This window comes from Meleagris gallopavo, chromosome 4 (genome assembly GCF_000146605.3).
Source record: "Meleagris gallopavo isolate NT-WF06-2002-E0010 breed Aviagen turkey brand Nicholas breeding stock chromosome 4, Turkey_5.1, whole genome shotgun sequence".
NCBI lineage: Eukaryota > Metazoa > Chordata > Aves > Galliformes > Phasianidae > Meleagris > Meleagris gallopavo.
This window is the reverse complement of record NC_015014.2, coordinates 17,792,892-17,809,380: the sequence shown is the minus strand read 5'-3', so window position 1 is coordinate 17,809,380 and position 16,489 is coordinate 17,792,892. Positions and strand designations below refer to the sequence as shown.

Genomic DNA, 16,489 nt, shown 5'->3' with positions numbered 1-16,489 from the left:
AAAAAAAAAAAGATTGTTCTCCATTTACTTAATGGCAAATAGAAAAGTTTCCTGGGGGACCTACAATCTTGTAAATTTTGTCCAGCAAATCATCTGTTGCTTTTATTCCAAACATATCCTGTAACCTAGAAAAAAAGAGTAGAAAATTGTTGATACTGTCCAGTTTTGAAAACCTCAGCTAAATTTTGTAGCTGATACCAAAAGAAGATATAGCACTATCATGGGTGGGGAAATCTCAAGTTCTGGCATTAATAGCTAAAATTATTTGATATGTTTTGCTTGATGCTGAGAAATCTGACAAGCTTTTGCAAATCTTTTCTCTGTAGGTGTCAGCAAACAAGGGAGAAATTGGTGATGCTACGCCATTTAATGATGCTGTCAATGTGCAGAAGATTTCCAATCTTCTATCAGATTACGGTTATCATTTAAGAGGAAATGAGGTACAACCAAAATATCAATTCATTGTATTTTTAATATGCTTGGCAGACAGTAAGGCTTATGGTTCAGTGATTGCATTGACTGCTTTAGGTCCTCTACAATGGCTTCACTGGGCGAAAAATCACATCACAGATCTTCATTGGTCCTACATATTATCAGCGGCTGAAGCACATGGTAGATGACAAAATCCATTCTCGTGCAAGAGGGCCCATCCAGATACTTAACAGACAGCCCATGGAAGGAAGATCGCGGTAAGGATGTTTATTATTTTCTATATGCTCTTCCCTTTGGAGTCTTTAGCTGCCAAGTTAGCTGCTTTTTCTGTGGAGCGAAGCCCACACTGGAGTCTGTAGTCTGTCAGGAACTGTGGCTGCTGGAGCAGTCTGTTCCAGAACGACTGCGCCCCACGGAAAGCACCTATGCTACAGCAGCTAGAGGAGAACAGAGTTCTGCTGGGAAGATGCATGTTGGAACAGTCTGAGGAAGAAGGAGCAGCAGAAACCAAGTGTTTTACTTGTAGAGGAGGAGGAGGTATAAAGAAAATCCAGAAGCGAAGGAATGATGTTGTGCCAGAGAAGAAGGGATAGGAGGGAAGAAATTGTTTTCAGTGTTGTCGCAGTTTCTTGTTATCTTGCTGTTTTGAAAAAAATTTTTTTTTTTTTTTAACCAAATTGGGTCTGTTTTACCCATGGTAGTGATGGGTAAGTGATTGTCCGTGTGTCGAACCAGCATAGAGGAGTAGAGGATGATTTAATGGTTTGAAACACTTTGCTATATAGTTGTACTGTATCTGTTTGGTATCTGATAGCTGCTTTACAAATACTTAGCCATGTGCCTGCAGCAGTTAACAATGATTGTGTTAGCATTTATTTACAACATTTTTATTCACAAAGGAAAATTAATGCCCAGATTTACTGTTGCGTTGGAATATTGCTGTTCTGTCAGGTTACTTGTTGTAGCAACAAGCACTGATGTATTGTGCCAGAGAACTCAAAAAATTTGTTTTGTTTTTTTTGTACCTAGTGATGGTGGCCTTCGTTTTGGAGAAATGGAACGAGATTGTCAGATTGCCCATGGAGCAGCACAGTTCTTGAGAGAGAGGTTGTTTGAGGCATCAGACCCATACCAAGTCCATGTATGTAACCTCTGTGGGATCATGGCAATTGCAAACACAAGGACTCACACATATGAATGCCGAGGATGCCGAAATAAAACACAGGTAAGTGTGGGCTTCACCATCCAGTGACTCAGAGGAAATGTGACTCCCGTGACCAGGAGGAGGGAGAAGTTATGTTTAAACGAAAATGTTGAAAGAAACATGATAACAAGTGCTTTTTTAGCTTCATAACTACTTACTTAAATGTTTATAGTGTCCTAGTTGATTTGGATGTTTCCTCTTAGACCGTTGGCCCGTCGCTTGGCAGGAAATGCTGCTCAACTATTTTGCAGTGGAGAGATTTCAGAAGCGAACAGTTGGAGAGTTTATTTTTAGAGTATTAAACAGTAAAACTCCAAATTGCAGCAATGTAGAACTGTGGTTGTCCCCATGCAGATACTTTATGCCTGAGAGCGGAGTTCCCATGGGAGGTCTTTTGTGTAGCACTTTTTTCATGATTATTTATAGCATGTGCTTTTTTTGTTCAGTAATTATTATTTAGTGTTTGTTCTATAGTGTGTGCATAGCTACAGAGCTGTGTCAAGGCAAATTGGCAGCAGAGATAAAAAGAATAACTTTAAATAGGTTTGTTGGTGTGCTGGGAACTAACTGGTGCTTGTAGGATTGTGTGCTGGAAATCTTAACTGTAGTTACTGCATTGTAGTTACTGCATAGGAGGCAGGCTTTGCTGTGCAAATGTGCCCCTGTTTAAATTACTTTTATTGAAGATCAGATCCCCTGGCTGCCATGTTTTTTTTTCTGTTGAAAAACTTAATTCAGGATAGCTGTTTTGTAGACTCTATAGAGTCTGCTTCCCTCTTGCTTCATTGCTGTCCTTAAGCAATCCTTGTAAAATGCGTTCATGCGTGATTCAGAATCATAGAATCCATAGAGTTGGAAGAGACCCTTTAAAGGCCATCTGGTCCAACTCCCCTGCAATGACAGGAACAGCTATATCAGGTTGCTCAAAGCCTCATCCAGCCTGGCTTTTAATGTCTCCAGGAATGGGGCTTCCACCAGCTCTCTTGGAAATTGCTGTAAAAAGACGTTTTCTTTATACCCAAGTTAAACGTACCTTGTTTTGTGTTTGATAGAATAACTCAGATCCAGTTTGGAGTCAAAAAACTGGTCTCAAGCAGGGTAGTTATTTGATGCTTTAGGAGTGCTTATCAATCTATCACAACTCTTGAAATCTCTTCCCAGATATCTTTGGTTCGAATGCCCTACGCCTGCAAACTCCTCTTCCAAGAGCTGATGTCTATGAGCATTGCACCTCGGATGATGAGTGTTTAGCTTCTTAAAGAGGTTTTTTTTTAAAATGTGAGACTGAAGTATTCAGATTTTGTTTCATTTTGTGTAGGTTGTGTTTAAAATAGTCTTACTCATCAGCTGTGTGCTCTTTAAAAGTATGTTTATTTCCTGTAAATAGAATTAAAATTTGTAATCGAACTCGTGAATCTCTTTATTTGTATATCTGCAAAGGAAGTGTGCAAGCAAATGGGTAATCAAAGAGTAAAGGAGGTAAGAGAATGATTAGTGAGCTAGAAAAAGCCTGAGGCTGCAGCTTTCCAAAATACTAACTTAAAACGGTGCATAAGTGCAAGTCGTCACATCACAGCTCTGCACCATCATCTGTGGAAAAACAGAAACATGTTATGCTGCACACCGTTTCAAGGGGTAATGTCAGAGCTCGGACAGCAGCCCAGGAAGTGAATTTTCTGATGTCTTATCTGAGGGGCTTTCTTTCCCTCCCCACGTGAGGACTCCCAGCTGCAGCGGGAGGGTGATAGGTGGCATTTTTCTGGGTTGAGATCACTGAGAAATCAGTCACTGCCTCCCTAAGGGCGTGGCATATAGCTATGGAGCAGTCTGTTCCATCCAAAAATAATCCATTAATATTATCAGCTCTTTCTCAAAAAAATGGGGGCCTGCCAGCTTATTGCTTAGCTACGGACTGCTTACTTGGGAGCTTTCCTATAGCTGACAAGAAACAGCAGTAGCTGTGTGCACAGAAGACGTAAACTACAAAGCAACACATGCAGCACTCCACCCTTGCTCTCCCTCTCAGTAACTCTATATTAAATTCTAGCTCACAAGTTCCTGCTATTTGTGGCACAACTCAGTACTAGCCATAAGAATGATGTCTGAAAAGAGAGACTGGCTAAAAACCCATGGTGGAGGCTGCTATGCTTAAAGTGATGCTAGGATTCATTTCGTTCTGTTACTTCAACACCAAATGCTGTTAATATTGTCCAAAAGCCTTTCAGCTATTCAGGAATACAAAGACCCAGATTTATCCTTCTCTTAAAGCCACTCCATTTAAAGTAAAGAAAGATTAAAGAATTTGGAGTGCTTGACCTTCCTGTTCTTGGGATGGTTATGTCAATCCTGCTTCCAGATGAAATGGGCAGGCTTGGAAATGTTTTGAGAACATGGGAAGAAGGGTACCAATTAAGGGCTAGAAAAACAATGAAAGGTGCTATAGAAAAAAAAACCCACTATCTACCCAAAAGCTGTTTTTCATTTGGCATCTTAATCTCCAGTACTTTACAGCATTTCGGGTTATTTGACAACACTCCGAGAACTCTAGCAAGAGATGGGCTGGCAGTGTCCTCTCAAACCTACCAGAAGCTGCATCTGAATCTGACACTATTAAATAGGAACTGTCTGGATCAAGTAATTAATTAAGCCGAGAGGGGAGAGAGAGCTACTGAATGCTCAACCACACTACTTACCCTTTGTCAGGGCTATTTCATGCAGAGTTTCCACAACATGAATTTTTGCAGAAGCTGTTGCCTCTCCTTTGGCATTTGATGCGTGACATTCATATTCTCCAGCATCTTCTTTGCTCAGAGGAGATATCTAGGGAAAGAAACACCCCCTCCCCAGTTAAGTATCCTGTGAAGAAGCAGTGATACTTACAAAAAAAAAATACCTCATGGTAGAAGTAAGTTGTTAATTTCCTAATTAAATAATGGGATTAGCAGAAAAGAAAAAGTATCTGTTAGAGACCATACTGATTGCACAGTTGCTTCTGCCTGCTCTGAACAGCTGTTTGGTTCATATTGTGGTGATATTCAGCACCATGGGACAAGCTGCTCTTGGGCTTCAGCCTAGCATTGCTGCAGTTTGCTAGGCCAAACTGAGCATGCTGTAACACTCCCACTCTTTTAGCATTTACTTAGTTTGGAGCTATGTTGGAGCCCTACACACTTGGCAAGAGCCCGGAAGCAGGAATTAAAAAAAAAAATCCTTCCAATAACATTCTGCATCTAGGCAGTTAGTTCTGCAAAATGACTGGCTCAAAATTTTCCCTTTCTGTTTCCACCTCTGCTTTGGCATGTGTTGCAGGAACCACTTTGCCTGGCCTATGCCAGATTCTCTGCAGCTGGGAGCCATCGTACTTACTGATGCAATTCCCTTACTGGGATGCAGAGCAGTTCACTCCCTCATGCTTCCCTTTAAAATGTGGCAATTGGTCATTGGCCTGCAGGTACTCTGCTACCTCAAGAAGTCTGCTCTGTGACAGCTGATGGCTTCTGCACTGTGCTATTCTGCAGCAGATGGTGTGTGTCACTGGAGCAATGACAGCTGCTCAATCTCAGATGAGGGCATCTTAGGCCTTCTGTACTGATTACTTTCTAGACACAGACATTCTTTTCCTCTAAGTGACCTTATCCATTGCAATACATCTTCTGTAAACGGGTTGTTTGCAAACTGCACTGTTTGCAAACAGTCTGCACAAATACTTACCAGTACCCAGCCAGTCACTTCATGTTTCTCAGGGCCCCCTCGGGTCTGAATAGCCAGATTTTCTCGGTCGCCAGGCAGAAGCTCCATTCTCTGGATACCATACTGTCCTTGAATGATCTAAACAGAAAGTCAGAAAGGTGTGAGGGTTTGGGGTCTTATTTATGCTAGAACTTCTAACAACAAGCTCAACATTAGTTCTGTATGACTACATTTTGTGTGGAAGCAGTATTTTTCTAGTGCTGATATTTAATCTTATTCCATGTGCAGTGCAGCTCCAACGTGTGCACTAGGGCTGTATTTCCCTTGCCTCTGTGGGAACAGAAAGAGCAGCACAACTTTCTGGTGTGCTTGCTGCTGGGTACTGTAAACATGCCCCGCACTGATTTTATTTCACAGAATATTTGTGCACACTTCCACAGGAGTGTTTAAGCTATTTGGTGATGCTCCCACTAAGAAGGATTCAGCCACCTGCAGCTGCTGGCACCCATGCATGAATCCAGCTTGGCAGCCTGCAGCAGCTGCCTTCTGGCTTGGAGGGGCCAGCAGGAGCTGACTGTGGTCCACACACACCTTTCCTGATGATCCCATTATTTTAGTGTGGCAGCGGGAGAAAATTAAATGTGTGAACATTGTTCCAGGAATGGTCTGTGCCTTATGACCTACCCTAAATGCAGATCAGGGACAGCACCCACATATTTCTGCTGCAGCAAGCCTAGCATTCCTCCAGGTGGGCAGCGTTAGTGAAAGAGCAGCAGTAGTGTGCTCAGAGTGAGTTATTCTCTGCTGCTTGCTATCTGAGCAAGCCAGGGTCACAGTTTCTTGAGTCCTGTGGCTGGGATCTTCGCCGCTCAAGACTGGTCCCTGCTCTGAGCCAGGTATTACCAGCACCTTGCCTCAATCAGCACGCTGCCTGCTATATCGGAAATAACTGTCCCATGCTCCAGTGCCTCATGCTAGGTCAGCTGTGTCCAGCTGCCTCAGTCACTGCCGTCAGCAGGGTGACAGCAGGTCAAGGGACACTGCCTACATGCTCTGAACACCAGGAAAAACACAAGCCCTGTTCCGTGCTGAGACCAACACAAGTTTGGAAAAAGAGATGATTAAAGATAAATTAAGCAAAGCCAGATGTTTAGGGGTGGAAAGGAACTGCACAGATGGGAGACCTCATCAAAAATGTGAACTTCTATGAGCAATTTCCTATGACTTTATGTCCTCTTGCTTACTAAGCAGTCTCAGCTACGTTAACTTTGCTAGACATTAAGAGGCCCTAGCAAGGCCCTTACCTTGTTCCAGATGAGGACAGGTGTTGGGATGCCAATGACTTCACAGCTCAGGTAGATCTGTGCTCCTGTCACATTCCAGATGTCCTTAGGAGGGGTCACAATGGAGGGTCCTGCAAAAAGAAAGAAACAATTCTAAGCACTGGGTGATTGCAAGGCCTTTACCGTGGGGCCTGTCACTTCTGATGGGTTTTGAGGACCAGGTGAGGAGGGTGCCTCCTTGGCTTGTGCCATCTTTGTGTACCACATGGTCACCAAGTGCAACTTCAACACAGATGGCACAGAGAAAAAGGACCTCCATTCCAAACTTCCTGGGAAACAGAGGGGTCTCAATTAATCTCCCATGCCAGAGATTGCTTTGCTGCTATCTTCTCCCAGCATGATTTTAATATGCAGCACAGCCTGTGGCAGTTGGCTAGCAGAATCCAAGGCTACCTTTGTGCAACACTCAGCCAAAGGGGGCTGACTGAGGAGGGTGGCAGAGCTCTCCCTGGAGGGGATCTGAGAAAGAACCAGGTGAGTGCAGAGCTCTGCTTTCCCCAGGAGTGCCAACCTCTGGTTAAAATTAAATGAGGAGTTGCTTTCAAAGCCTGACGTGAGCAAAGCTGTTTTGCAGCTCTGCCTAAGAGATGTTTACCCCTCAGGCTGGAAAACGTCCGAGACGTAACCCATATCCCACAAAGGGAAGAATTGTGTTTCTGTTTTATCCCTCTTTAATGGGGGAACCACTGCTGCTTTGCAAAACGCGGCTATTAATGTCCCATAAGAGGAAGTGCAGACCAATGGAGCCCATAGTGTTTATTTCCACTTATTGACAGCTTGAAGAACACAGGCGATTTTCCCCTTCTGCACTGAAGAGGTAGACTTCTCTTCACCAGAAGGCATTTCCTGTGGAAACAAGGGCCCTGCCCCAGCCTGCACATGCACCCTGCCCCCCAAAGCAGCATTTAGGTCTATCTCACAGCAGTCCACATCCACCCTCACAGAGTTATCCCAGTCCTCCTGCATTTAACAAGAGGCAGCAGCACAGAAGCTATCTGTGCACCCTTTGCAGACTGTTAAAACCACATCTTGTGATCAGTAAAGTAAACCAGGTACCAGGCTTCCTCACAAATACTACAATCCACTCGTGCAGAACAGATTCTGTGAGCTGAGAAAATGATTTATTCAGTGCTTCATTATCTAGCTTAACCTGTTGCTGGCTATGCTGCTGCAGAGATTGGGCATGGACCAGGAGAGGGGTGTTTCAAAGTCACATCTGTCCCCACAGCAGGGCCAGCACAGGTCACACACTCTGCTCCCCTTCCTCAGCACAGCCACTTCCTCAGGACATCAGCCATTGTTTTTCTGGTGTCCCTTAAACAATGGGGTGCTCAGCAAGTCTCCAGGCTGCTTAGTTCACCTCACACCCTACAAGGACCTCCCAAAATACACGTGATGCTCCAACCATGCAAAATCCACTGACTGCAAGGCACACTTCCCAGGGAAGATTTCAAGGCTACCCAGCAGGAAGGGCTACATTCATCCCAGTATAACACCTTCTTTATCACCAGTTGCTAGAGTTCTCCATCAGACAGAAAAAAACCACAGCTGCTACAAAACTGCCACAATCTGCCACTGCAGAAATGAAGAGACTCTGAGTCTTACATTAAGAGCCTGACAGTGACTTCAAGACGCTGTTAATCTGGTTCATTTATGGCTAAATCTCTGACTGGTTTAGCACAGCAGCCAAAGCACGATAAGAGCTTGGCCATCACGGGGCATCCCCAAGCTTAGGATGCATATCTTGTTCTAACGGTGAGGAATGTGAAACTCTGCCTTTGGCTGCAAAATGAACAGGAAGCATTCACAGGCCTCTGTCTCCATCTGAGACAGTCCTAAGACCAAGATGGAATAAAGATCCTAAAAAGATGCAACAGTGCCGTGGGAAGAGTCAGTTTGGTCTCCTGGGATATTTTACTTTAATCCAGATTTCCAAAGGTCTAGAGTTGGGCTTCATCCTCCACTAAAAATAAACGAGAAAGGCCAAGAAGTCAACAGATTTAAAGCAGAGTCACAACAGACTGCAGTGATGCAGCAGTAGTTACACCCCCTCAGTGAGCTGACACCGCATCACATTCTCTCCTACAGCCTCCTTAAGTAGACCCTACCCCAGGGATGGGCAGGAGAAGTGGGACCCTGCAATGAGACATAAGGCAGGGAATGCCTGAGCCTTCCATGGTCTTCAGACAATGCGAACACATTCACTCTTTCAAGTGACCCCCCTCGCTTAGAGGATCTCACATATGGAGCAATGCCACCATGTGCACAGCAGAACCAGAAACGATCCCACCTCGTACAGAGTAAGAGTTGATTCGTGCCAGCAAGAATGCTCTCTGGTCTTTATCTTACTCCTGCCTCTTTGAGCTCCAGTTGTTTCACTTACAGGACTGCCCATGAAAAGGAACCTTCCTCTGTATGCTTCCCTTGGGCTGGGAACTTGCAGGTTGCACTAGCTGATGAAAACAGTCACCGAGAGCAGAACTCAGGCCCAGATGATGGAGACATCAGCCTGGCTGAGTGGTCTCTGCTTTCCACCGGAGGCTGACTCAGGGGCTCTGTGTCCCATGCAGTGCAGCCTGCTGCTACTTACCCTGAATGCACAGATGCTCCTTTGGCTGACAGGACACCATAGACTGGTGATAGACATCAGCTGCTCTCCACAGGCACTCCAGGCATTTCCCTGTGTCTCTCATCATTGTTTGCAAGATAAATAGCTCTCTCTGGCCCGGGAAAGGGCTTATATACAGAGCCCATGCACTGTGCTCATTCACTCTGGGCGAGGAGCCTATGCATGTGGGGCTTGTTTGTTCTGCCAGTAACAGAGAGCTGATGATCTGCATTATGTCAGCACTCAGAGAGGAGTCCCCATGGTTATTATTCAGTTGCTTTTCTTCTAAAGCAGCATATGGCAGAGCCTGTGACTCCCTCGATGAAGCTCCCATCCCAGCCCACCCATCCATCCCTTACTCACACCACAGGGATGGTGCATTCCTACTCAGGGTCACCGAAGCTCCCTCTGGGTGAAGTTCAGTTCCACCACCTCTAGAATCACAGAATCATTAAGGCTGGAAAAGACCTCTAAGACCATCCAGTCCAAGCCCTAGCCCATCCCCACCATACCCACTAACCACTTTCCTCAGAGCCACACGTCCATGGTTCCTAAACATCTCCAGGAACGGTGACTGCATCACCTCCCTGGGCAGCCTGTGCCAGCGTGTGTCTACTCTTTCAGAGACGTTTCCTAAATTCAACCTGAGTATTCCCTGGCAAAAGATAAGACCATTCCCTCTTGGCCTACTGCTGTTACCAGGGAGAAGAGTCGGACCCCCACCTCACCACAACCTCCTTTCAGGCAGCTGCAGAGAGCCATAAGGTCTCCCCTGAGCCTCTTCTTCTCCAGGTTGAGCAACCCCAGCTCCCTCAGCTGCTTCCCATAAGACTTGTGCTCCAGACACAGCTCGGGGCCTGCAGTGTTTCAGGCGACAGATGTCTTTCTGGCTGTGTGGGGCCCACAACTGAACTCAGCACACTAGAGCTGCCCCTTGCTCTGTCCCCACCTTACAAATGCAGGGACAATCCTACAGCCACTGAGGGGCAAGTGCCTGGTCACAGGGGAAGCAAAGCCTCACAGACCACAGGGCCACTCCAAACTCACAAGGAACAATCTGCGAGGCAGTAAGGCCTTCAGAGAAGCCTCAAAGATACTTCATAATGTCTAGAAGTCAATATACAGCAATTCAGCCTTTTAAATTCTTGATCTTCCACCGTCAGCACCAAAAACCTCGCACTGAATTGTCAAAGAGCAAAGATCAGGCATGCTGGTGGGCTTGGCTGTCCTTCCCAAGCCTCCGCTGGGAATCCAACTAGACACTCCCTCTTCCTGCATGCTTTTGCCTCTCTGAGCAAAACATTCGAATTCTTTAAGATAAAAGGACCCAGACTTTGTTAATGCACAAACCATGCGCCAGCAACCAAAGCAACAACTCCACTGATAAAAATCAAAGGAGCTGCAGGTTTGGCACTGAAGACAAAAATGGGCCTGGGGCTAAGCACTGAGGCCCCTGGTATTTGGATGCGTGTGGGAAGTTCCGAAAGCTAAAAAATGAAGCAGTGTACCACACACCGAAGCGTGGGCGTCAGCCTGGTTCTCAGCCAGCCCTCCTGAGTGCTGCACTGCTTTGCTGGAGCCCTGGATAAGATACAGACTGGGAACACTCATTTTGCAACAACAAAGTAAAAGCTAGACAGCTTGCAACCTCTTGCAAGCCTGAAAACAGACTGACTACAACCTCTTGAGTCGCTGGGAAAGTATTTTCCCTTCAAAATTCCTTTATATGGAGAAGGGGAACTTTCTGTAAGCAGCATTTGCTAGTTCTAGCTCACACGCCCTTAGCTGCTCCTTCTCAGGAAAAAGCACTGAGAGGCAATAGCTGATGGAAAGTATAAGCATTTTCTGTCCTTCCCCATTCCCCGAGTGCCTGGGTGACTACAAGCATCCTTTTTTACCTCCTTCAGATATTACTTCTCCCTCTCCTCGTACCAGGCCTTGAAGAGTCCAAGGAATTACAGGAAGAGCTCTGAGAACAGAATGCCCAGCCCAAAGGAGATGCCCACCTTAGCATAAGAAGAGGAAATCACTTTCACCTCCTTCCAAAAGCCTTTTCGTTAGGCACTGTGAGGGCTGGGAGATGTGGAAATTAGGCATGGCAGCATTTATTCACGGTAAAGCACTCAGAGCTTTGAAAAGTCCAACCTGATTAGACTCGTTACTTGATAATCTCCTGTTTAGTATGAACCTCAAAGAGCTTCAGTCCAACAGCGGATTAAACGCATTTTTTTTAAACACAGCATGCCTTTCCAGCAGCAGAAAAACAAACATGGGAAGGAATTTGCTGATCTGAAATCATTCCTTCCCGGTGATATTTAGTTTTCTGTGATGATTAGGAATGAAGACACAGGTAAAACATGGGATCCTCTTGGACAGCGGAAGCATTGCACACTCCCAGCCATACTGGTGCTCTCCCAGAAGCATACCAGCTTATATGCTGAGCTGCTGAGTAATACACTAAACAGACTCCCTATTATGATTTTAGCACCGTAACCATAAAAACTTAACGTGTGTTAAACTCCAGTGAACCCAAAACTTCTCAAACAACTAAACGCCTTTTAAGGAGGAATTAAGGGCATTCAACTACAACAGCAGGAAAGAAATCCACCATAATCGCTGATTATTTTTCAAATACAAGCACAACACTTCAGCCCTGGTAACTGTCTCAAAATCTCAATGTACAGAGTGCTGGAAAAGCAAGCACCGCACCAAACCCCATCACATCCTCACTGTGTGCCCCAAAGCACACTAAAAAACCCCTGTGCAACCACACTGTGCACACGCTGTGCCACACAATCTGTGGATGCAGCATGACGATGCTTGCAAGATCCACCCTCAAATGCAAAGCTCGTCTTTGTGGTGTGAGAAAGTGGGCAGCAGGCCACTGCCGCAAGGCCCCCACCAAAGAAACCCAAACCAGCTTCACATGAGAATGAAGCGATTTAGTTCATTTTCCAACCTCTTAGCAAAACCTTACCTAATCCTCTTTCATCAGCAAGAAGAAAGAACTCATAAAATGCAGCTATTATTTTAAGTCCTTTATATCCCAGGAAAATAAGAATGGTAGAAAAGGACTAAATCTAAGCCACTTGTTAATTAAAAAGCACAAATCCTGAGGAGTTGTTTGCAGAATGTGATCTAATATGAACTGTGATCTCTGGTATCTAAGAGACTTGGAAGCTTTTTGAATTTAATGCAGTTGTATCAAGAGAACACGAGGCAATGTCGGTGACAAAAGTGTGTCACCTCCCAGCATTTTTTCCCAAACACATCTGTTTCTGCTCTACTCTGGTAGTAGATTTAAAAAAAAAAAAAAAACTTCAAACAACAAATAAAACCCTCAAAATACTGATGACAAAATCTCAACAGTTGAATTTGGATGAAACACGCCAACAGAAGAAATTTATGTTTCTTGATTTAAAAGCGACTTGTGAGAACTCAGCTACAATCCACCCGCAGAGCAGATACAGCTTTATAGGGCACCAAGGCCACTGATGAGGTCAACTGACATTCCAAGTGGCCATTCTGTGATTCTGTGTTATCTGCCCCTGCATTTTTACCTCCACGGAGCATTTGCAGCGAGGTCCAAACCAGCACCAACTCCCTGAGAAACACCATCCTCTGAAGCCCAGCATTGTGTTGTGTCTGAGGCAACTGGCTTCCACTATGGAAGGAGAAAGCTGTGACAGTCACAATGAAGCAACCCAGAGATCCCCAGCCCTGTTGGAATCAGAATCAGGGACTTCATTCTTGGGCTGAAATGAAGTACTTCGAGCAGTCACAACATGCTCCTTCAAGCAGACATCTGCTGGTAGCTAACGATAAGAATGACACAGAGAGATTTGTTCTTTCTTGCACTGTTTGGTCAACAAGTGCATGCCTGGTATTTTTCAGCTCAGAGAGATCACCATGCCAAAAAGCCTTCTCACATTTTGATGGGGGTTTGTGCTTTGAGGGTCTGTTCTGCCTGGCTTGAGATGAGTCATACAATCCTAATTCCTTGTGGCAAGTGGCTTTGCATGGCATTGGGTACCACAGCTGTCCTGACCTGAGTCCTAGCTACCTGCAAATTGCTTTTGCACGTGCACTGCAAAATTAGTTGCAGCCAATATTTAAAGAAGTCATGAGTCTGTCCTGAGCATCCTTGCATACCTGTGTGACGTCAGTTTGCCTCTGAGCCAACTCAGAGCACGTACATGGGCAAAACATGAGCCAAGCTACAAGGAGCACCACAGTAACACTGGCTGCTCACGCAGAGCAGCTCTGCAGGCTCCCACACATCCGTTTCGTCAACCCTTTTCCATGGTCCTGCCCCTGTGCAACCCATTCCGGAGAGGACTGGTTGGATCCCCGCACCTGCTAAGTGCTAGTATAAAGAGGGTTGCCTGCATCCTCTCAAGCTCTTCTCAGCTGACTTCCTTTGCCCACCAACTGGAACTTCTGGCTGCTACGGAAATCCTTTTTTCTGCATGGGTTCATTATTTTTGTACAAAGGACACAGGCGTCAGACTAGGGATGTCTGGAAAACAAGCAGCAGAAAAAGAATCACGAGGACAAGGTCAAGCACACTATGTAGAGCCAAGAACTGGCTCATTCCCCAAGTCGTTCCCAGCTGTTGGATAGCAAGCAGAAACTGCAGAGTGTTGCACAGAAAACCCTGTGGTAGGCAAGCTGGAGTTGTATATTTTGTCAGCTTTGTCAAATAGCATTTTAATGAACTTCTAGCTCCTTGGAAATAAATCTGTTGTTGAGAAATCTCTGCATCTTAAGTGGAGTTTTGTATGTTAAGCTTTACATAATTCCTTCTGAGTTCTCTGCTTATAGGCTGTTTTACTCGGCAAATAAATCTCTGTGAAATCCAACGTATGTATTCAAGTGGCACTTCCTGTGCATTTCAATGTCTGAGAAATTTTGTTGGACACTACTATTCAAATTGAACTTTGGTACACATAGAAGTGGCCACGCAGCAGAGATGAAAGCTTGCTCTGTAATACTTCCTTCTGGAAGGAAGATACTTAATGAAGCCTTAAAATTAGACTGTTCAAGAGAGTCAACCAGCATTTAAGAAAAGTTAAATAAGTGGGCTTACTATGTCCACATGGTGTTGCCTATAGTAAATCAATGCGACTGACCCTTCCAGGAGGTGTACTTCCTTCAAACTCTCTGGATACCTGGTACACGTGGGACAGAGAGGGAGACAAGGCAAAAGAATGGGTACGAGATGCTATCCCAGTTAAACAAGAAGTAGGATCCCGAGTCTTCTATGTGCCTGTGGCTGATCCCTGCGATCATCACAAAGGATGCGTTTCAAGGCAGAAAAGGCTGTGTTGAGTGTCACTCACTTTACTTGCAAGGTGAGGTTTGGGCAAACCGTTGCAGGAATGGAGTAAAGGACAGAACAGTAGCATTTTCCCCCACTTGCATCTTTGTGTCCTGTCTCCTAACCTCTTACCCCACCCTAAGCATGGAGTGCAAGGGTGGGTGAAGGGGAGCACCTAACAACAGATGCATTCCTCTCTTCCGCTAGATGCTTCATCCCCAGCTGCCTCCCTTCCTGCTGACAACAATGAAGGCCAAGAGCAGTCAGAGCTCTCCATTTCCTCCTCTCCAGGACGAACTTTCAAATAGAATGAACAAACAAGCAAAGCTAAACAAAAAGCAAGCATACACACACACACAAATACCAAAAATAACTCCTAGAAATAACAGTCTGCTACAAATATGTTTTTTCTGGATCTCTACTCAGACTTGAAAGGCTGCTCCCTCTTGTTCCCAAATGACACAAAGCTGATAGCCTAGGGATTGCATGCTAGATCTCCAGCTTCCATAGCATTTATGTTTTTCCAGAATTTCCAGAAATTCAGAAAAGTGCTATCTTCTATCTGGAGGGCTGTACCATGAGGGCCTGATGGGATGGCTGTCATCTCCTGCCACTGTTTCAAAAATCAGCGTGGAGATTACGCTGCCTCTCCCCCTCCAAGTTTTAATTGCTGTGAGTCCCTGTGGGCTACCAAGCACTTCCAGATGTCTGAGCATCGGGTAAGTGAGCTGAATCCTGGCCGCAGTTGCAAGCACACAACACATACCCCCAGAAGAAGGACAGCAGTACAAGAAAGGACTGTGCAGCCAAAAGAAGGCTGAACAGAACAGGCTCTGCTGGACCACTGCTGAGCAGCCCACACTTTTCCTGCTCTGCTCCCTCCTCTGAGATGCTGGGAAAGAGCTCTCCTAATAGTAGGATTCAAAAGGAGAGTGACTGCCCAGAGTAACGTTTTACTGACAGCACATCACATCACTGCTGGAGTACATTCCAGCAGAGTTCTTAGGCCATACATATGCCCTGCTGCGCATCTGCACACCCAGAGGGACCTCTTCCAAAGAAGGGATGCAGTCTCTGTGCATGCAGTAGCCGTCCGCAACTGAGGTCCTCTTCAGAGAAGCTGTCAGTATCATGGACAGAGAATGAAGGCTTATGTGAGCTGCTGAAGGCAGGCAGGTCAGAAGAAGCTTCCTGCCTAATAGCTCATGCTTGTAGCAACTGTGAGTGGACTTTAGATACCTGTTAACACAGACACCCAGAGCAGAAAATTCAGAACAATGCTCTCCCATGCTAACAGGATTGCTAGTGGAGGCTCTGCAGCAGAACCACTTATATCTAGAGCACCGACTCTAAGCAAAGCCTTGGGAAGAACTGAGCTCCCACTTACAAGTGTTGCGAGCACCAACAGCTATGTGCGACTCAGAAGAAATCCACCGCCTGTCTTAATGGCAAACCACAGTAAGGCAGAGACACCAATGCTGGCTCTTAACTTCTGTGACTTTCACATCCATTTAAGCTGAATGTTTATCTTTACTGCTCGCAAGCTTCCTCTGCTGAATCCATCCCCTCTGCTCCCTGTGACAGCATCCCACAACACGAATCGCGGGCAAAACACCGACAAGCGCTAACAGCGGGGCTGTGTCGGTTACACCGCCGCTGGAAAACAGGAGAGAACAGCCGCACTGCTTTCTATATTGGAGCGAGACTCAAGCCTAGCACCAAGGCAGCCGCTGGCTACGGCTCCGGGCAGGGGACACCGGGTCTCAGCGGAACCCTAAAGCGAGCAGCTCCCTGTCACGCCCGCTCCATGCCGCCGCCCACCCCGTGCCCCGCACCTTGCTCGCAGGCTCCCTTGCTGCGCTGGCTGGTGGCGGGCGCGCCGCGGCTCTGCT

The 16,489-nt window shown here is 45.8% G+C and overlaps 2 protein-coding genes and 1 long non-coding RNA gene across 4 annotated transcripts; 1 reads left to right on the top strand and 2 right to left on the bottom strand.

Annotated features, from left to right (window-relative positions):
- Positions 1 to 454: 454 nt before the first annotated feature.
- On the bottom strand, positions 455 to 16,484 carry IGFBP7 (insulin like growth factor binding protein 7; the record flags this gene model as incomplete). Its single annotated transcript, XM_010709839.3, has 5 exons — positions 455 to 3,226; positions 4,330 to 4,456; positions 5,348 to 5,464; positions 6,631 to 6,740; positions 16,433 to 16,484. Coding segments are annotated over 5 exons (426 nt in total), but the record flags the coding sequence as incomplete, so codon positions are not given.
- Positions 556 to 3,043, top strand: LOC104910598 (DNA-directed RNA polymerase II subunit RPB2-like). 2 transcript variants are annotated; one of them, XM_010709687.3, is made up of 3 exons: positions 556 to 689; positions 1,462 to 1,657; positions 2,798 to 3,043. In XM_010709687.3, the coding sequence occupies exons 1-3, from the start codon at positions 610 to 612 to the stop codon at positions 2,885 to 2,887; spliced, it is 366 nt and encodes a 121-aa protein (XP_010707989.1). In that variant the 5' UTR covers positions 556 to 609; the 3' UTR covers positions 2,888 to 3,043. The 2 variants fall into 2 exon arrangements, with proteins under 2 accessions (XP_010707989.1, XP_019470152.1); XM_019614607.2 differs by lacking the exon at positions 556 to 689 and having other exon boundaries at positions 1,239 to 1,657.
- LOC109367216 lies at positions 10,055 to 16,426 on the bottom strand. The gene is made up of 2 exons (XR_002114098.1): positions 13,634 to 16,426; positions 10,055 to 12,941 (listed from the first exon to the last, which is right to left on the bottom strand). It is a non-coding gene; the product is annotated as an uncharacterized LOC109367216 (long non-coding RNA).
- Positions 16,485 to 16,489: the final 5 nt, after the last annotated feature.